Genomic DNA, 21001 nt, shown 5'->3' with positions numbered 1-21001 from the left:
AAAAATCCCACGCCCCTTCAAACCTGGCTCCCCTAGCTATAGTAATACCTCAGTTAACAAATCCTCCAGGAAAGAGGCTGGGGGAAGGGGGGGGAACACACACTCTTACATGGTCAGAATATGGCTCCTTGTATACTGGATTGCGGTTGCTGTACGCAGCTCTCTCACATGTGGCTGGAATGGTGCTCCTTGCCAGAAGGTGCAGTTGTCTCCACAGTAAACAGGCTTCGGGTGCCCTGGAAGCATTGTTTACTGCAGATGTGTCTGCTCAAGTGTAGGGGAGGATGGCAGAGAGAGAGAGAGAGACTAAGTACAGGGTGGTGGTGGCTGCCTGCTTGACTGTGCAGAGAGGAGAACTGCTCAAAGCTTTAGATTGCTATAGGAAGATGCTACATGATAAAAGACAAAAGGCAAGGCAGGCATCCTTGGATGCATTTTGAAAGAAGCCTTCAAGTGGTCTGTATGCAAGGCTTACCTGATCTGAGTGTTCATTTCAGACATACATATTGTTAGTTTTGAAAAAAAGTTTGCTGAAATATCTTGCACTGCTCTTCTTTTTTTGTGATGTAGGAAGTAAGTAAGTAAGTAAAATTTAATTTTTGTGTCGCCTATCTGGCCGAAGCCACTCTAGGCGACGTACACATTGAAATTCAATAAAATACAATATAAATACAGCACAAAATACAATGCAGTCAACAATAACCATTTTAAATAACAGCAGTATAGAACAATATAGGGCAATCAACAATTATAAACAATCACAAAAAGTTTTAGCCCACCCTGGAGATCCTGAAGGCCTGTCCAAAGAGCCAAGTTTTTAAGGCTCGGCGAAATATATCCAGGGAAGGGGCATGGCGAAGATCGAACGGGAGGGAATTCCACAGAGTGGGGGCCGCCACTGAAAATGCCCTCTCTCTAGTCCCTACCAACCTAGCTGCTTTCGTACCCCTATTCTTTCCATGTTATTCCTACCTCTGGTAGGAAAGTTTCTCTTAAAGAAGTATTGTCCAGCAACACATGTCCTTCATTAACTAATGTATTACTGTATTTTATTTTAATTTTCAAGAGGGTTGAAATATTGTGGCTATTAATAATACAGCCACAAGAATGGCTGTATACTATAGCCAGCATGCATTTTTCGCATTCTGCTATGTGAAATGGAAAATACCCCCATGCCATCCTGATGCTTCCCATAAGCTCATTTCAAAACAAAATCTTACAAAACTTACCGTCGTGAACTGAGAAACACTTGCTTAACAACACTCTAGATTTTCATGGCAATACCCAAAACGCTCAGGGAGAATCGAGAGTTCAGTGTGAAACGGAAAAAAAATCCAGATCCCTGTTGGACTTTTTTCTGTCAGTGGTCTCATACTTTGTTGAAATTAATTAAAAATCAGCCATGTTCACAGAGTACTTGTAATCCTATTACTGACCTTGCCCCATATTCTGACTTTCATCTTCCGCAGTTTAAAAGTTCAAAACATTCATGGCTGATTTTTAATTAATATAAGAAATTTAACATTGGAGTCTATGATAGCACAGGTATGCTCAGTTAAGAACCAACTGTCAGTATTCTAAAAGCCAGACTAACAGCTGTTTGGCTTAGCTAATCAGGGGGCCACACCCATGCCACACATTGATTTCACTTTAAAAAGTCATGGCTTCCCCAAAGAATCCTGGGAAGTGTAGTTTGTGAACGTGCTGAGAGTTTTTAGGAGATTTCTATTCTCCTAACACGAGCTCCAGTGTCCAGAGTGGTTTAACAGTCAGCCCCTCTTCTGGTGATAGGGTTGGGGCTCACTGGCTGGCCCCGATCTGGCTGCATTTCCGACAAACTGGAATGCAGTCTCATCCCGTTTTTCTTCATTTTCACTAAGAGATGCTTTAATCCGATTCAAATTAAGGACATGTAAAAGGTTAGCACTAGAGATAGTAATCTCTGTATTGACCCTTTAAATGCTATACTTCCATTCCCCTTCTCCTGTAACCAACTGGATGACATTACATCCAATGCATATGAAGAGTAGCTCAGGAGGAATGCCGGGGTTGAAAGGCTTCAAGAGCCCTAGTAAAAAACAGCAAGAGAAATTTATGATCTATTGCCATTCAAGAGCTAATTTACTCGCAGGGAAGCAGAGCTGGAGGAGTAGGGAGACAGATGAGGAATGCCAGCATCTCAGGCCGCCTGTAGGGAGTTAAGAGGAGCCTGGAAAGCAAGAAGAGTTCTGAACAAAATGGGTTTTCAAAGGAGCTTTAGTAGAGAAAAGGGAGAAAAGCACTAGCCCCCAGTGACTGAAATCTAAGGTGCAGCCAAGTCAATGCTGCTGGCGGAAAAGACTTTGCTCGTGGAGTGCTAGCAAGCAAGCATGTCTCTCTTCTTTCTTGCAAGCAAGCCTTAATCTTTCTCCCTCTCTGTCTCCCTTTCCCTGTCAATTAGCTTGCCCCATTGGGAAAGGACAAAAGAGAGAAAGTCTCGTCTGCATGCAGAGCACTGCCCCAAACTCTCCAGCTTCTCTCTCTGTTAAGAGGGAGGAAGCCAGACAGAAGGCTGGGGGGAGATGTCCTTTAGCCCCGCCTAACAGCAATCACATCGGATGAGGGCACTGCACTTCTGCCTTCCCCTAGCTCCATAGATAAAGCAGGAGAGTTGAGTGATATCTCACTGAAGCTTTCCGAGTTTGCTACAGAGAAAAATCCAGTAACGGGGAAAACGCAGAAACTGGAACCCTTCAAGATTGATCTACAATCAGAACAGGCATATAGATTATCAGAAAGTTCGATCCCAACTCTGAGTTTTGTGAAATTGGACGTCATCTCTATGTGGAGATTGTAGCTTTGTAAGGGGAACAGGGGGTCTCCTAGCAACTCTCAATGCCCTTCACAAACTAGACTTCTCAGGATGCTTTAAGACAGCAACAGATTTATTTATTTAAATTTATATCCCGCCCTTCCTCCCAGTAGGTGCCCAGAGCAGCAAACACATACACTAAAAACACTGTAAAACATCATAAAAACAGCCTTTAAAATATGTTAAAACAAAAAAGCTTTAAAAATATGTTAAAACAAAACATCTTTAAAAAATTTGGGTTTAAATTTGGGTGGGAGATTACACGTCTGCTGTAGAATAAAAAGGTGGGGGAAATACCCCAAAATAATGATAATATTAACAATGTTTTTCTTTTGGAAAGGAAAAGGGCTTTCCTTTAGCCCAGTGCCCGCCCATCCAATCTCCTCCCCTCCCTCCCCCAGGTCGGTTACACCTATCCTAAGCATGATTGCACAGGAGTAAATCCCACTGAACTCAATAAGCAAATGATCAAACCTGCTTTTCCCCTACTCCCCCCTACTATCCCTTCCCCTCCCTCTTCCTTCTCCCTTCCTATAGCTGCCCAATTTTCCTGCTTATTTGGTGGAAATATCTGTTGGCTCTAGGTATATTCTTAAACCCCAAGAGGTTTTTTTTGCCTATTAGTGAATTATATGTAATCTTTTGGACATAAGAATGAATCGTAGTACTCATTTTAAAAAAATCTAATTTTACTTATATTTTACTCTTTTTTTTAAAAAAAAAAAACCCAACACTCATTCCCCCCCCCGGTTGAAAAACACTAATGCAGCACTCTTGGACACAGAGACAGTGCAATGAAACTTGGTATGCACATTTAACAACACAATTTTCAATGTAAGGCTCAAACGTCAACTTAGGCTTTGCATCTATTTTAAGACAGTGATCAAAAGATGCAAAATACATTGTAATGCAATATTTTATGTTAGTCCTTTTAAATATTGGCATCTAAACTATTTGGAGATTCTTAGGTGTCCTTCATTCACTGATCAATCCTACAAGGAATTCTCCAGAAACATTGCAGTTTCTACTATCTGTGGTTACTAAGTCTCCAAATTCAAGAATAGCGTCAAAATCTAAACCACAGGCCGATTCAAGACACAAAAGTGACACAAGTACTTTTTTTAAAAAAAAATGGGGTTACATAGAGGCATGATTATTGTTTTGTCTGTACATGGTCTGGTAATCACCTTGTACATTTCTAGGTTCACAACAGGAAGTTTTCCTTGAGCATCAGCATCTTTCTCCAAGGGTAATTCAGTTATCAATTTGGTTTCTTCAGGTAAATAAGAGGCAGGTGTGAAAGAAGAAATTATTTTCCATTCTTTGTAAGCCTAAGGAAAAAACCACAGATATAATACTATTTTACACAGACAGCTATAACCGCATTTTCCATTGTACTAGTGTTTGAGATAAGCCAACATTAGAAGGCAAAATGAGGAACTGAGCAGTTTTAGTCAAAAAGTATTTCATATTTAAGTTGTGAAATAATTTGATCAAGTAGGCTCCGTTTTTCTCAAGATTCCCAATTCTGGATAAAAAAATAAATTTTGTGGTGTGGGTAAGAGAACAGCTGTTGTTCTCCTCCTAATCTCAGCCCCCACCGCCAATCCCAGGTTCTTTGGGCACTTGTGCCATTATTTTTTTATGGGACTGGAAGACCACTTAAGTTTCCTCACAAATGAATTAGTGTTAGCTAAAATTGCCTGCACTCAATACTGGAAAACTCCATGCCATCTACTTCTGAGTGGTTAAGTAAATCTTCAATACTTATGGAAAAAGCAGACAAACTTGCTGAAATTGTACATAGAGGGAAAAAAGCAAGATGCAACACAGATTAAGCAGGGGGAACAGAACGTATTTATTAATTATTGGAATACATATTAAAGAATTACTACTGACACGTTTTTGTTATTTAACAATACCTTGTATCTGTGTAAACTGATTCTCTTTCTCTTGAAAATAAAAACAATAAAAGGAACATCTACCCCAACCCACAGCTGTAAAGCAAAGCCATTCTTCCCCCATCACTGCTCCTATGTACTCTAAATTGCTAGTATGTTAAAAGCAGACTCGGCCTAACTACACCTGACTTTCATCATGTAGTTTATCCTTGAGTGCAGTTCGGCCCTGCTTTTTACAAGCGGGTCCCACTCCAGATGAGGGGCTTCGTGTTGGCAGTTTATGAAAAGAAAGAAGCTTGCACTGAAGGGCAAACTACAGGATTAGCATCACATGTAGTTTGGTCCCAAGTACATTCCAAATCAGTGAGCAAAAGCACACACTGCAAGGGAAGGTAAAGAAACCCTCATTTCCTGGCCAATATGACATGAGGAAAATTCCTTCTCCATCCCAGATATGACAATGAATCAAACCAAAAGCAAAAGTGCAACTCATATGCAAAAATGTTCCTAAAGCAAGATGCTTGGGGTCACATCTCCACACCACCCTGAGACAGCCGAATCGAGAAAGTCATCTGGATTTATTCTGAAAATTAAGATATGCTAATATTGCCAAAATAAAAAAACCTGCGGTGTAAGTAACCACGTGATGAAAATTAAACCAGCTGGTAAAAGAACATATTGCTGCTACAATGAACAAAGGATTACAAGTCAATACAGTCTATTTGAGTTTTTCAGTCCTCCCCTAGGGAGAAACGAACTATCTCCAATCTCTCTCTGTGTGTATATTTTACATACCTCTGAATCTGTGAAAAAGTTGTAAAGGAGCACATCATCAAATTCCAAGCCTTTCGCTTCATAAATTGTTAGCACAAGAGCCAAACTAAGTTCCTCCGGAATATTTTCCTTTGCTGTGTCATTTGCTACAAGTATCACCTACAACAAAATAGAAAACAATGTATCACTATAACCAAAGTTTAGTAAACCAGAAACAGCATCTGTTAAGCAACCCATGAAGAAAATATATTCAGCATTAAAATCGATGGTAGAGTGCTAACACATGGTGAGGTGTCTGAAGTTGAATCTAGGTCTTGAGATTATGATGACCAACAAGTCTCGTGGTCAAGACAAGAGGTGATGAAAGTTATTGACTCCTGTCATTGAGAAGCTTAGGTTACAGTAGTTGTTCAGGAACTTTTTCACAACTCTGTCTGAAATTACGGCTCTGCACTCCTCTTGAAGATTCAGACCTAGTGACCATAATTAATGAATGTCTTTGTTAACAACCTGTTAAGCTAGAGAACTGAATGTATTGCAATGCTCCCAAAGGAATAAACTAAAAAAATAGGTAGAATTCTCAATTGTTACAAAAATGCACTGTTTTGAAAATGCATAAAGGCTAGTGTTGAAAGAATTCAGTGACTGCACACTCATTTACAACAGTAAAAACAACAATGTTAGAGAAGAAATCATGACAACAGTGAAATCTGACCTGGTATTTGGCTGCAAACAGAAACCATCTACAGAACATTATGTGCCAAGAAAAACCTACCTGATGCGCTCCAAATTCTATTGGCTGTGTTTTTCTTTTGTTGCCTCTCAACAGAATTGCCAGATCACTAACACTGCAAGAGTTCAGCACGGTGGGTTTAGGCCCATCAAAAAGGCCTGAATCCCTAGGAAGACGATCAAAAGATTCTGGGAAATAGTACTGAAGCAAATCAACAACCCCCGAGGCCAAGTAGAGAATCCCTGCAAACAAAGAAGGTAGAATTGACATATTACATTTGTTTCTGAGATGGGAAATAAAAAGGAATAACTGAAATAACAATGTTAATCTGGAAAAGTCAGAAAACGTCTAGTTTAAAACTGCAACCGGGGCAAAAAGCTGTTTTAGAGCTATGGCCGAGAGGACACAAAAAGGGGTGGGGTGGGCAGATGATTGAGTCACATATCTTCCATGTTTCTGATAACTTGCATTACGGGGACTGCAAGCACTGCATGGTAGAAGGGTGCACCAAAGCAGCTTAGACCTTAAGGAAATAACCCATCCACTTGAGTTGGTGCAAGCACCCAATTCTGTCACAAAAGCAGCTATGACTTCTGCTGCAAAATCAGCTACCAAGAAGCTCAGCAGTTCTGCACAAGAGGCATTTTCTCAACTGGAGTGGTTGTTGAGCAGAGAGGAAATTGTATTCAGGAAGCTGCCTTTGTCCACTGTTTGTCCATATAGGTCAGTAACATCTACGCTATAAGTAGCTAACCTTTTCTAGCAAAGCGTCCACCTTCAAGCTTAGCCAACCTTCTGGGAGCTGCATATCACCCTCACAGGACATACACACAAATCTATCTGCTTATCTCAGCACTGCCCAGTTTTTTTGTTTTGTTTTTTGCAGAAGCAGCCAAAATTTGCAAGGTCTTCAGGGCCAGAAAAAAATTGCTGGGGGTGGGGTTGGGCTGGATCAGGCCTAGCAAAAGATGTTACTGTAAAAGTACAATAGTTCCAATAGTACAACAGTCCCAACAGTAGTTGATATGACCCCACCCGTTTTACAGGATTAATGCTGAAAGTCATGTGGTGCTGACTTGGACAAGGGTCCAACTTCAGTCATGGGTTTACTGGATTGCCATAGGAACACTGACTATCTGTGTGGTATTACATACTAGTCCTATACAGACTAGACCCATTGAAGTTAACAGACACGAACCTAACTTATTTCAGCTGATCTACTTTGAGTAGGGCTTAGCTGAATACAGCCCTTTGCCTCTATTCTTCATTCAAGAAATGCCATCTCAAGCGCACATCACAGAATTGTTGCATGGATGTGTAAGATAAAGTAGTAATGTTATCTACCAGCAAACCACACAGGTCAAATTGTAGAATTACAGGGAAGTAGACCTAAAAAGGACTGCTTCAGTCTAAGAAAGCACAGGACATCTGTCCTCACTAAAAGATATTCTCATCCAAAAGACCCATTCAGGAGTGGAATATAATTTTCATTCTAGGTTGCTTTTATAAGATGTTTTGTTTTAAATATGTTTTTAGCATTTCATCACTTGTTGTTGGCCACCTTGGGCTCCTTTTGGGAGGAAGGGTGGGATATAAATTTAATAATAAATAATAACTTAAACTAGAACACCTTTAAAAAACTGTCACTTAATGGAACATAACTAACTCCCTTTTTATTATTTATTTGATTTATATCCCACCCTTTCTGCCAGTAGGAGCCCTTGTATCCTCACCCCACCTGATGTAAGATATTTACATATATTAAGATTTTGATACCTGAATGAGATCTGTAGTTCTGATAAAGCTGATATATCCTTTTTGGTTTTCTAACAATGCATTGTTTCTTGTCAGCAGAGTTTTTACTGGCATAGTGGAAAAGTGATTTCAAGTCACTGAAACGGAAAGCAACTCCTTTCATGATGCTCTGGGCTGTGTCACCAGTCAGAAACATTGCATTAGGGTCATCAATACATTTCATTAGCAATGCTAGCTCTGCCTGAGTGAAATCCTGAATTTCATCTCCATAAAGTTCATGGATGCACCATGGTAGCTCACTGAGCTTTGAGAGTCTTTGACACAATTTGTGCAGGACATCTTCTTCATCAAAATAATTTCCTTGTGATTTTATCTGTTGGTAAAGACAGAACAGCTGATAAATTTCACTACGGTCTTCTTTGAAGTCTGGGGATCTCTTCCGCCCTAGTTTTTTGTATTCCTCTTCTGTAAGTATGCCTTGATGGCTGCTCAATGCCTCAAAAGACCCTTTCAAAAAAGATTTTATTTCTTTCCAAACCAATGCTGGGTTGTAGGGACACTTGCCTTTTACCATTTTGGGCCAGATTTCATTAGCAAATATACTGTAAGTCACAAAGACCCGAGGATCACACTCTCTTACATGAACTTCTGCAGCCTTTTCATCCTCATCATAATCTACTTCAACATCAACTTCTTCATCTTCTTCTTGCCAATTTGAGATGACGTGATCATCTTTAGTAGACCATCCAGCAATGGTACGCTTAAGACTTCCATCTTCATTTCTAAGAAAAAATGGTTCAGGCACAGAGGCGTCAAGTAACAGCAGTAACTGTCTGGATGTGAGGAAGAGAGGAAAATTTTCATCTTTAACGTCTTGAAGTCTGTAAACATTTGCTTCAAGGGGCTTGAAATGACTAGTTGGTTTGGAAGACTTACTAAGTTCAATGAAGTTCCTCTGAACTTCTTGGCGAAGAACATGATTTTTAGTAACAAAGATCTGATGCAAGTGTTCTAATTTATCAGATTCTTCTTCAGTACATTCCTCATCATGGTCATACAGTAAATTCATTTCTGGGTCTCCTAAACTTGAACCCTGTTCGGCCTCATCCTGTTCTTGCTCATTATCTGTACTCAGAGATGTTTCCAGTTCAGATGAATCAGTGGGGTCACTGCCATCTTGTTTTTCGCTATCTTCCTCCTCAGTGTTCTTGTCTTCCAAATGCATATTAAATTTCAGTCTGTGCCATGTTTGTCTGACCAACAGCGGACCATCTGCTAACTCTGCTTTCTCCCAGTAAGAGTAAAACTTTTTCCAAAGCCTGTATAAGCAACAAGTAGTCTTCCCTGTTCCACTCCGTCCAATTAAGATTATTGGCTCCAATGGTTTGGGGTTCAAGTCAATGACTGCATATTCTAACTCTCCCACTCTGAAGGGGTATTCAACAGCAGAAGTCATATCATTTATGATGTTAAGTGCCATGTTAGTACTGAAACTGTGAAATTTCATTATGTTGTATTCAGTTTCTACTGCACTAGCTGGGGGAAAGTATTCAGGCAGGACATGATCTTTTGACTTTTCTGCCTTAGTGTCTTCAACATAAATGCGAGGAATACGCTTTTGTGTGCTCAAGTTAGAAGAAACCAGAGTTGCATTTATACCTTTGAGCTTTTTTCTCAAGATGCAAGACAGCCCACGATTGTATGCTTTACATATCTTTTCGGCAGCATGGTAAACAGCACGCTCAACAGCACGGTCAATGGCACGGTCGAGTTTGCAGTGATCCAGCACAATATCCCATATCCGAATGATTTCTGTGTAAACTCTCCCAGTTTTTTCTGTTGGATGAGTAGAAAGTTTATTCTCTATAATCTTTTCTGCATTCTCACTACAACGAGGAGAAAAGTCTATTGCAAGCTCCCACAGCATCCTTGCACCTTTGTCCAACTTTGCTTCGTAGAGCTGAATGTCAGCTTTCAAATGTTTCAGCCTCTTTTGTAAACCTTGGGTCCATTCACCATTTCCCAGCTGCTGAATTACAAATATTACTTTCTTCTTCATATAATGGGGGATACTTTTGTTTCCTAACTTCTTTAGCATTTCAGATGTGCACTCAATTTCCCACGTCATATTATCAAAGTCCTGAATGTATGTCTCAATTTCCTGAAACTGCCTGTCAGCTTCAGTGGCTTCTTCCTTTTCTGCTTTGGCCTCGTTCAGCTCATCCTGGGCCTTCTCCTCCAAATCTTTTTTGTCTAGGCAAGGATCCTTTCTACCATTATAAGCCAACCCCTCATGGATACCCATCTGTTGATGTTCACTCTCTTCACTTTCAATCCCAGCCACAGAAAATGGCTGCTTTGGTACTTGGGATGACACTGAATTTATTTTTGTTGAGATTTCACCCAATGCAAGTTTCTGGATTAACTGTGTGATTTCTTGTACAAGACATTCTCGCAGTGTCAATGGCTTATTAGTATCTCTAAAAGTTGGATTTTTTACTCCAACATCTTCTGCCTCTTCCTTGTTATCGGAAACAGCACATGCTAGGGGTTCCATGTCTGGTGTCAGTTTTCCAGGTGGCATTTTGGATAAATGTGCAGTTGAAGAATGGGCTAAATTTTTGTAAGCCTGTGACCTGTTACAAGCTGAAGTGGATTTTAGCATTTTAGTTTGCTGTCCCATTCCATCATGCCGGTATTTCTTCTTGTTCTCACCCAGGGCTTCATTCCAAGCTATAAGCATTGGATCATTCTTTTTCTTTCTGTAACGCACATCTCTGCCAAAGTTATTTTTTAAATTAAAGTTAATGTCAAACTTTGCTAGCAAACCTAACATTTTCTTAATGTGCTTTGTTAGGTTTTTCTGAAAAATAATGTGCATTACTGTATTTCCATTCTTGTCTTGGTTATTAGGATTAAGATGTGGAAACATGGATGGATTTGAATAAAATAATTCTAGAAGGTAACTCAGGATACGTAAGCCAATATCATCTGGGGGAAAAAACACAACAGATACCAGGGTTAGTTTTTTTTCCCCATTCAAATGATCAACGTTCATATTTTAAAGTCATTTTTTTCCTACAGTACAATGCTTGAAGTGGTTCATCACCATCTCAGTTACTGTAGGCCTCCCTTCTCATCCCATCCTTCAAGTTACCTTAATTCCTCTAGTGAGATGATGGCTAATGGATTCCACTAAAAACTACCTGGCCTAACAGAAGTCTGGTGGGCAGATGCCTCATTCCAAGTTGAAGGAATTCTCCACAGCCTTGAAGCAAGTTCAGATCCCTCTCTTATAAGATACTATAAATACTGCAATCTCCTGATGTAGCGAACGTTAAATTTACACCAGGACTTCTCTCTTTAATTCTTTTGACCCCTCTCATGCTATGTGACAATTCTGAAAGCCTCCCCACCCCATCCCCAAAATTTATTTAGGCAGAGGAGGATAAAGCGATGCGTCACAGGCTGTGCTGTACATACAGCATGTTCTTGCATACCCATTTTACTCCTGCCTGTCATCAGTTTTTGTATTCTCCACACAATGCTATGGTTCATCTGTTCCTAATTAACTTTGATAAACTTCTCAGCTCTGTTGGATATTATATTTATGATGCAGGTAAAGCTTCCAAATGAAGTAGCTTTGCTCTAAGACAAGACAGCAAGGGACCTGCTCCATGAGCTAGAGGGAGCCCCCAGCTGACGAAGCGTCAAGGCCCCAGCTGACAAAGCGTCAAGGAGAGTTAAGCAGCAGAGCGAGAAGAGGGTAAGTAGCACCCATTTATTTCATTATTTAATGGAATTAAAACAGCTCAGAGTAATAAGTAATAAGGGCAGCCTAGGGTCACCCTGAGCTAGAAGCCAAATCCTGAAAGAACCTATATCTTAGGAGACAGATCCTAGGGGTAGGAAGCCTATAGAAAGCTAATTTTCAACACCACCCTAGCAGAAAACCTTCAGGGGACACTGTAAACAAGGCTAAATTCCAGTTGGAGAGAAGGGGAAAAAGGAAACTCCACCAAAAAACATAGGGAGAGAGTCAGCTCAGTCTTTGCTAAAAAGGGCAACTTTACCCTTCCTTAAACCACAAGCTCTGTTTCCCTAGGTTAAAAAAAGGTCAGGCTGTTCTAGGTGGGCAAAAAACAAAAAAGACTCACCTGGAAGTCTCAGTCCCCTGCTTAGATTAAAAGCAGCCAAAAGCTAGTCTAGTTTGTCCAGGCCAGAGTGCAAGGCACCACTTAAAACTACAGGGGAACTTGCACTGATAAAAGTGGTTGTTGTCAGCAAACAAAATAAAAATAAGAGTAAAAGCTTTCTTAGTACCACTAGTCAGAGTCCTTAAACAGCCCCCCCTCTCTAAGGAAGGAAGCCTGCCTTCCTGCCTTCAAAGGAAGGAAGCCTGAGATAATCCTAAGGAGTTAAGTCCCAGTTGACAGTTGAGCCATCAGCCTCAATTAACACATCACTGGCTGGCAGCAGTAGCTGGGAGGGACCAGCCACACATATAAATTCAGAGCACCCTAGCCCCCCACTCTGCCCGTCTGTTCCCTGAGCTCAACTAAACCACAGTTTCCAACCCATTAATTTAATAAACCTTAAACAAAACTATGCAGGTAAGAAGCCAGCAGGGGTGTGGGGGCTTTCCAGTGTTTTGCACTGCCTGCAGCATGTACGACTATCTGCCTGTTGGACAGAAGTCATGGGTGTGCTCTCGGTGCAATGAGCTCCTGGCTCTCTGGGAACGACTTCATTTCCTGACTCCAAGGGGTGTGTGGGGTGTGTGATGGGCATGTAGACCACAAGGTGATTTGCCTGCCTGGTGCGAAGGTTGCGGATATCACCCGTCGTTTAGATAGTTTGGTAGACAGTGCTGGGGTCAGTCAATGGTCGTGGTGCACGTTGGCACCAATGACATGGGGAAAGGCAGCCATGACGTCCTGGAAGCAAAATTTAGGTTGCTAGGTAGAATGCTGAAAGCCAGGACCTCCAAGGTGGCTTTTTCTGAAATGCTAGCGGTTCCACGCACAGGACCAGCCAGCCAGGCACAGCTTTGTAGTCTCAATGCGTGGATGAGACGATGATGTCGGGAGGAGGGGTTTGGATTTGTTAGGCACTGGGGAACATTTTGGGACAAGCCGGGCCTGTACAAAAGGAACGGGCTCCACTTGAACCAGAATGGAACCAGACTGCTGGCACTTAAAATTAAAAAGGTGGAAGAGCAGCTTTTAAACTGGCTGAGGGGGGAAACCCGACAGGAGCTGAGGAAGGTCCGGTTCGGAATAAACCTCCCCCCTGGGATAAAGACCAAAGAAATGATGAAATTTTAAAAGGGGTAGGCCTAGAACAGAGCTTGGAAAAGTTACTTTTTTGAACTACAACTCCCATCAGCCCAATCCAGTGGCCATGCTGGCCGGGGCTGATGGGAGTTGTAGTTCAGAAAAGTAACTTTCCCAAGCTCTGGCCTAGAAGTAGGCATTGTGAGAGCAGGGGCAAAGGATATCAATTCAGAAGGGCAAAATTACCACAGGCCTAACCAAAAGTGCCAAAGACACTTGAAGAGAGACACTGTTTACCAGTGTCTGTACGCTAATGCTAGAAGCCTCTGAACCAAGATGGGAGAACTGGAGTGCTTGGTCTTAGAGGAGAGCATTGATATAGTGAGCATAACAGAGACCTGGTGGAATGGAGAAAACCAGTGGGATATGGTTATCCCTGGATATAAACTATATTGGAAGGACAGGGAAGGATGTATTGGTGGCAGTGTCGCTCTATATGTGAAAGAAGGCATTGAATCCAGCAAGCTTAAAACCCCAAAAGAGGCGGACTCTTCCACAGAATTGTTGTGGGTGGTGATACCATGCCCCAAGAGGGATTTAATACTGGGAATGATCTATTGTTCCCCTGATCAAAATGCTCAGGGAGACCTTGAGATGAGATATGAAACTGAGGAAGCATCCAAACTAGGAAATGTGGTAGTAATCGGTGACTTCAACTACCCGGACATAGACTGGCCGCATATGTGTTCCAGTCACGACAAAGAAGCAACATTTCTAGATATTCTAAATGACTATGCCCTAGACCAGTTGGTCATGGAACCGACCAGAGGGACGGCAACCCTGGACTTAATCCTCAGTGGGGACCGGGACCTGGTGCGAGATGTAAGTGTTGTCGAACCGACTGGGAGCAGTGACCACAGTGCTATTAAATTAAACATACATGTAAATGGCCAATTGCCAAGAAAATCCAACACGGTCACATTTGACTTCAAAAGAGGAAACTTCACAAAAATGAGGGGATTGGTAAAAAGAAAGCTGAAAAACTAAGTCCAGAGGGTCACATCACTCAAAAATGCTTGGAAGTTGTTTAAAAACACTATATTAGAAGCGCAACTGGAGTGCATACCGCAGATCAGAAAAGGTACCACCGGGGCCAAAAAGATGCCAGCATGGTTAACGAGCAAAGTCAAGGAAGCTCTTAGAGGCAAAAAGTCTTCTTTCAGAAAATGAAAGTCTTGTCTGAATGAAGAAAATAAAAAGAAACACAAACTCTGGCAAAAGAAATGCAAGAAGACAATAAGGGATGCCAAAAAAGAATTTGAGGAGCACATTGCTAAGAACATAAAAACCAACAACAAAAAATTCTATAAATACATTCAAAGCAGGAGACCATCTAGGGAGACAATTGGACCCTTGGATGATAAGGGAATCAAAGGTGTACTAAAGAACGATAAGGAGATTGCAGAGAAGCTAAATTAATTCTTTGCATCTGTCTTCACAGTGGAAGATATAGGGCAGATCCCTGAACCTGAGCTAACATTTGCAGGAAGGGATTCTGAGGAACTGAGACAAATAGTGGTAACGAGAGAGGAAGTTCTAGGCTTAATGGACAATATAAAAACTGACAAATCACCAGGCCCGGATGGCATCCACCCGACAGTTCTCAAAGAACTGAAATGTGAAATTGCTGATCTGCTAACTAAAATATGTAACTTGTCCCTCGGGTCCTCCTCCGTGCCTGAGGACTGGAAAATGGCAAATGTAACAACAATCTTCAAAAAGGGATCCAGGGGGGATCCCGGAAATTAAGGGCCAGTTAGCTTAACTTCTGTCCCTGGAAAACTGGTAGAAAGTATTATTAAAGCTAGATTAACTAAGCACATAGAAGAACAAGCCTTGCTGAAGCAGAGCCAGCATGGCTTCTGCAAGGGAAAGTCCTGTCTCAGTAACCTATTAGAATTCTTTGAGAGTGTCAACAAGCATATAAATAGAGGTGATCCAGTGGACATAGTGTACTTAGACTTTCAAAAAGCGTTTGACAAGGTACCTCACCAAAGGCTTCTGAGGAAGCTTAGCAGTCATGGAATAAGAGGAGAGGTCCTGTTGTGGATAAGGAATTCGTTAAGAAGCAGAAAGCAGAGAGTAGGAATAAATGGACAGTTCTCCCAATGGAGGGCTGTAGAAAGTGGAGTCCCTCAAGGATCGGTATTGGAACCTGTACTTTTCAACTTGTTCATTAATGACCTAGAATTAGGAGTGAGCAGTGGCCAAGTTTGCTGATGATACTAAATTGTTCAGGGTTGTTAAAACAAAAAGGGATTGTGAAGAGCTCCAAAAAGACCTCTCCAAACTGAGTGAATGGGTGGAAAAATGGCAAATGCAATTCAATATAAACAAGTGTAAAATTATGCATATTGGAGCAAAAAATCTTAATTTCACATATACACTCATGGGGTCTGAACTGGCAGTGACCGACCAGGAGAGAGACCTCGGAGTTGTAGCGGAGAGCACGATGAAAATGTCGACCCAGTGTGCGGCTGCTGTGAAAAAGGCAAATTCCATGCTAGCGATAATTAGGAAAGGTATTGAAAATAAAACAGCCGATACAATGCTGTTGTATAAATCTATGGTGCGGCCGCATTTGGAATACTGTGTATAGTTCTGGTTGCCTCATCTCAAAAAGGATATTATAGAGTTGGAAAAGGTTCAGAAGAGGGCAACCAGAATGATCAAGGGGATGGAGCGACTCCCTTGTGAGGAAAGGTTGCAGCATTTGGGGCTTTTTAGTTTCAAGAAAAGGTGGGTTAGAGGAGACATGATAGAAGTATATAAAATTATGCATGGCATTGAGAAAGTGGATAGAGAAAAGTTTTTCTCCCTCTCTCATAATACTAGAACTCGTGGACATTCAAAGAAGCTGAGCGTCGGAAGATTCAGGACAGACAAAAGGAAGTACTTCTTTACTCAGTGCATAGTTAAACTATGGAATTTGCTCCAACAAGACACAGTAATGGCCACCAGCTTAGATGGCTTTAAAAGAAGATTAGACAAATTCATGGAGGACAGGGCTATCAATGGCTACTAGCCATGATGGCTGTGCTCTGCCACCCTAGCCAGAGGCAGCATGCTTCTGAAAACCAGTTGCCTCAGGAGGGGAGAGTGTTCTTGCACTCGGGTCCTGCTTGCGGGCTTCCCCCAGGCACCTGGTTGGCCACTGTGAGAACAGGATGCTGGACTAGATGGGCCACTGGCCTGATCCAGCAGGCTCTTCTTATGTTCTTAACAAAATGTGGCATGTCTTGTACTTAAATCTTTGAAAGAACTAATATTAAACATGAAGTTATCTTATGCTTCATCAGACTTTGGGCATGTAACCCTATATTGCCAATTCTAACAGGCAGCAGCTCTCCAGGGTCTTGGCCTTGCTGCCCACAGCTCTTCTGAGTGTAAATCATATGCCCTACACTGAGCTATGGAACTTGTCTATCCTCTTTCCAAAGGAAATTACACATCATAACACTGACTTTAAATGGAAGAGAGGATGATGGTAGGTGCTGCAGACAAGATGGCTGATGTAGGTTATAAATTATTTCAATAAAACACCATCAACAAAAACAACCACCATGCCAAAACCTTACCTTTTTTATCGAAACAAATTGACAACGCAGCATGCAAAGGAGTATCACCTTCCACAATGGATATATGACAAGGATCTGCACCAGAGGACAGCAGCAAATATGCCAATTCAAAATCATTGTTCTTTAAGCATTTCTGAAGTGGTTTTTCATGGATAGTTCCAGTCCCCTCAGGTGGCGCTTTGGAAAATGATTACAAATGCCAACATTACTACTGTATGCTACCAGGGTTGAGGGGGAATGACAGCTAAATTCAACAATTATTTAAAATGGTTAGAAAAAGCACATTTTATCAGCAAAGGCTTATGAGATTAACAAGGATTGTCTATTACTGCATTCAAGTCACCCCTTGTCTATTAGCTTTTAAGTTAAAAGGGAGCATGAGATGCAAATGCAACTTTCATAGCACAGCCTTATGTTAAACAGGGCAGAGCTATGGAAGCCTCATGCAGACGCTCCTTCTTCCTTCTAGCTTTAATGAGCAACTATTTCTTGAGCTGAATATAGACTACAAAAGACATCCAAGGCACTCTTTCGGGAGATGATGCTTATGACCAATATTTTGCTGCTAGTCCCGAGCCCAGATACAATGGTAGGGACTAAGGGAACACAGGGTTGGGGCATTCATTCTAAGCCATGGCCAAATAGAGATGTGACGTAGCGTAAGGAGACTTATCTTTGACCTGTTTTTGTTTGCACAAAGGCAAATTTATTTCAATGGGAACATTATGGGTTATTAGACCTTTGTATTACAGTAAATCCCTTTTGTTAATGTTTCTGTAGCCATCTAAAAGTTATACCAAGATATGCCACATCAAGCTTGTTTCTGAGCTAGTAGTACCAAAGCAAGTCATAACATCAGAATTCAATTTAGCTTGATTATATCCTCCCCCCACAAGTCTCTTATAAAGATTTTGCTTTGGCACCCTCTGCTCACATAAAATCCTATCTTATTAAGCAAGACAACACAGCTCTTCAATGCTAGAGTTCATCATGCACAAAATGATATTCATGGGTATTTTAAAAAGGCAGGAAGAGATAGCCTGACATTTGTTTTAGTCAAGAACAAAAAGAGGGAGAATGACATCTTCTAGAAAATTTTGGCATCTGTGAATGTTCACCTCCACTCTCTATCAAGCAGCTTATGAGTTTTACTCGTCGTTCATCCGATCTGCCTATGCGTTTCAAGACAGTGCCAATGTCAAGGTCTGAGAGGCTGCAGTTTTTAACAAGGCCGTCTCCTGATGTCTTCTTCCCTGTGGCCCTTCGGGTCAGCAACAGCAGAACCTCATGCCACATTTGCTTCTCCAGCAACAGCTTTATGAAACTGCTGGCAAAGGTAGAAGGAATATCACAGACTATTTCTTCAGGAATTTCTGCAAGAAATAAAAATAAGTAAGCTATAATGTCCTGCAAAGGTAATCTGACCTTTGACACAAACTTAACTAATGTACAAATTCCCTTGCATTTTGCATTTGGGTACTATATGTAGCAGAGGGGAAACACCTCCTAATGTTGCCCAATTCTTTCATTCCATCCAACTTCCTTTCCTCCTGTTTCCTTTTTTTTGCTTAATTTTTCCTTTTCTATGTAGTTTTCAGAACAATTAACGAGGCAGTATTTTATCTAATAATTTTTTTCTCCTTTTTCTTGGTTGTGTGGATTGAGGAAAAGGTTTTCCCCAGCTGCCTGAAAACAAATTGGCAGGCTTCTGCTGTATGTGTTCTGCATGGACCAGAAAGTAATTACTTTCACTTGCTTTCCAGAAAAGTAACCATATAGGTTGTGTGTGTATTATCTATTTATTATTTATGTATTTATTAGATTTACATCCCATCCTCCCTCCCAGTCGGAGCCCAGGGCAGGTCCCAGGCTATGGACTGAAGGCACATGAGGCCACCATCCTGCTGAAGCTAAGCAGGGTCAGGTCTGGTCAGTGGCTGGATGGGAGACTGCCTGGGAACCATATGTAAACCGCCTTGGGTTTCTATCATAAAAAGAAAGGCAGGGTATAAATGTAATAAATAATTAGATAAGTATGTGATCCTCTCAATACTCATTTGAGAATAACCTCATTAAGCACAGTAGAGCTTACTTCTAAGTAGACCTGGGAGTAAATTGGCAATTCTAATCTGACTAGCCATGATGAAAATTTAAACAGAAAGTTCTTTGTTCTGGATTAATTAATCCAGAAAACTTTTAAAACACTTCTGCCGCTTTCTCTATCATCAGCTCTGGATCTGCTCACTGCTGGCATGCAGCCCCCAAAAGATTACTTCCGAAGGAATGCGTGGCCCTTGGCATAAAAAAGGTTGATTTTTCCAGTTTCCAGCATACACAGGAATTGTCATTATCTAATGCTGTCAACTGCCTTGCACAGAAAATCTTCATATACACATTTTGAGTAAACCTTGTGTAAAAAGCATTTCACTCATTCCAGAAGAAAAAATATTCCATAGGAAGCATTTCTCTTTTGTTTTACAGTGTTCCCCTCAAATTTCCATTTTTTTCTATTGGAAAAACTGGGGGAACCCTGTCCTTGAGGGGGGGAAGGTTTTCCCTGGGCCTCCAAATTACTAAGTGGCACCCTAGCTGTTGCCTGACTCCAGCTTTTCATGCAATGAGTAGTATTAAGGTGTTACTACTAGCATAACAAGTCATAACTCACATCTTATTTAAATGCAGATTAAATGTTTTTATACAAATTGATGTTTATCACATGAAAGGTATGAGAAAGATGGACACTGTCAAGCTCTTCAGAACATTTAACACAATTATGCTACCAAAGGTACAAACTACAACAAAAGAAAAACCTGCTGTCTTTAAAAAAATGTGAAGCTTTAGCTGACAATTTATTTAAGACAGGAAAAAGGTGATGAAAACCAATTATTGTTTTTCCTTTGATTTCTCAGAAAGATTCCCTTGCTGCCTCCTGTTATGAATGTAACTGTAAATCACAAGCAAGTGCTAGGTACATCAAAGGTTTCTAAGTGAGGCAAGAAATAGAGCACCAGATACCAATTGTCTTCTTTTGTTAATCCAGTGATGCAATACAATTCTTGGAGTTCCTCCACTCAGTTGATTACCTTTCACAGAAAACCAATTTTTGCAGCATATTAAACCGGACAGTTTTTATTGCCCAGAGGACATAAAAAGGCTTCGCAATGGAGATGTTTTATCTGACATACTCATTCCTTTGAAGTCTGAAAGTGGACTGTGATGCCATATTCCATGGATCAGGATTGCAATTGTCATGGTTTTGTGCTTTATAAAGCAGATTAGGACAGGTAGACAAAGCAGTTAAAATGAGTTAAGTAAATATTTAGCCTTTAGAGTGTTCAAAGCACTCTAGAGTGTCCAACAGCAGTGAGGACCTGTGGGTCACTAGATATTGTTGGACTACAACTCCCATAATCTCTGACCACTGGTCATGCTTTCTCGGGCCCATGAGAATTGGAATCCAACAACATCTGGAAGGTTACAGGTTCCCCATCCCCGTTTTAAAAATAAAGTAGAGTTAACTGCTGCAGATGGGTGATGGTGGTGGTGAGGAAGTCCCTGTGTGGGGGACAGGAATGCCACTGAGAATTCATGGCAGGCATTAAGCTAGGATTGGGTTAAAAACTTTGAAAAGGCATACAAATAAATACAAGAAGCTATTAAAACCTAAAGGAAAAAACACTGTCTGCTCATAATCATATTTTCTTAGTGGAAACTGAATAATTATGTGATACCACCCAGTATTTTGATGTTCTTGGTAAGATTTCCCAAAAACACTTGGGCTTGTGCTCATGGTTTATTTGGAGAGAAAGAAGCCACAAGCTTGGTTCATATGTATGACAAGCGAAACTATGGCTTGTTTACTCCCTTGCATGACACCAGTAAGAGCACAGGACGAAGTCCCTGCAATTTCAGCAGCGTGCATTAGCAAGTTGCTTGTTCACATTAAGCCATAGTTTGGAGGACATAATCTGGAGCACAACAGTTTCTTCATCCTTCCATTACACAGTAAACTGGTTTGCACAAAACACTAAAACAAACTATGACTTAGCTCAAATGCACAGGCTCCTTGAGAC

At 41.1% G+C, this 21001-nt stretch overlaps 1 protein-coding gene across 7 annotated transcripts in view; it reads right to left on the bottom strand.

The window, feature by feature from the left end:
* TRANK1 (tetratricopeptide repeat and ankyrin repeat containing 1) overlaps nt 1-21001 on the bottom strand; it is an 85672-nt gene that overhangs the window by 36630 nt on the left and 28041 nt on the right. For all 7 annotated transcript variants that reach the window (XM_061587737.1, XM_061587740.1, XM_061587738.1 and 4 more), the window contains 6 exons: nt 18047-18301; nt 16929-17105; nt 8036-11005; nt 6302-6501; nt 5548-5685; nt 4039-4182 (listed from right to left, as the gene is read on the bottom strand). In XM_061587737.1, the coding sequence (XP_061443721.1) occupies nt 4039-4182; nt 5548-5685; nt 6302-6501; nt 8036-11005; nt 16929-17105; nt 18047-18301 (3884 nt within the window). The remainder of the gene's footprint in view (nt 1-4038; nt 4183-5547; nt 5686-6301; nt 6502-8035; nt 11006-16928; nt 17106-18046; nt 18302-21001) is intronic.

The sequence above is a fragment of the Rhineura floridana genome, chromosome 10 (assembly GCF_030035675.1).
Source record: "Rhineura floridana isolate rRhiFlo1 chromosome 10, rRhiFlo1.hap2, whole genome shotgun sequence".
Taxonomy (NCBI): domain Eukaryota; kingdom Metazoa; phylum Chordata; class Lepidosauria; order Squamata; family Rhineuridae; genus Rhineura; species Rhineura floridana.
This window is presented reverse-complemented; position numbering and strand designations above follow the sequence as displayed.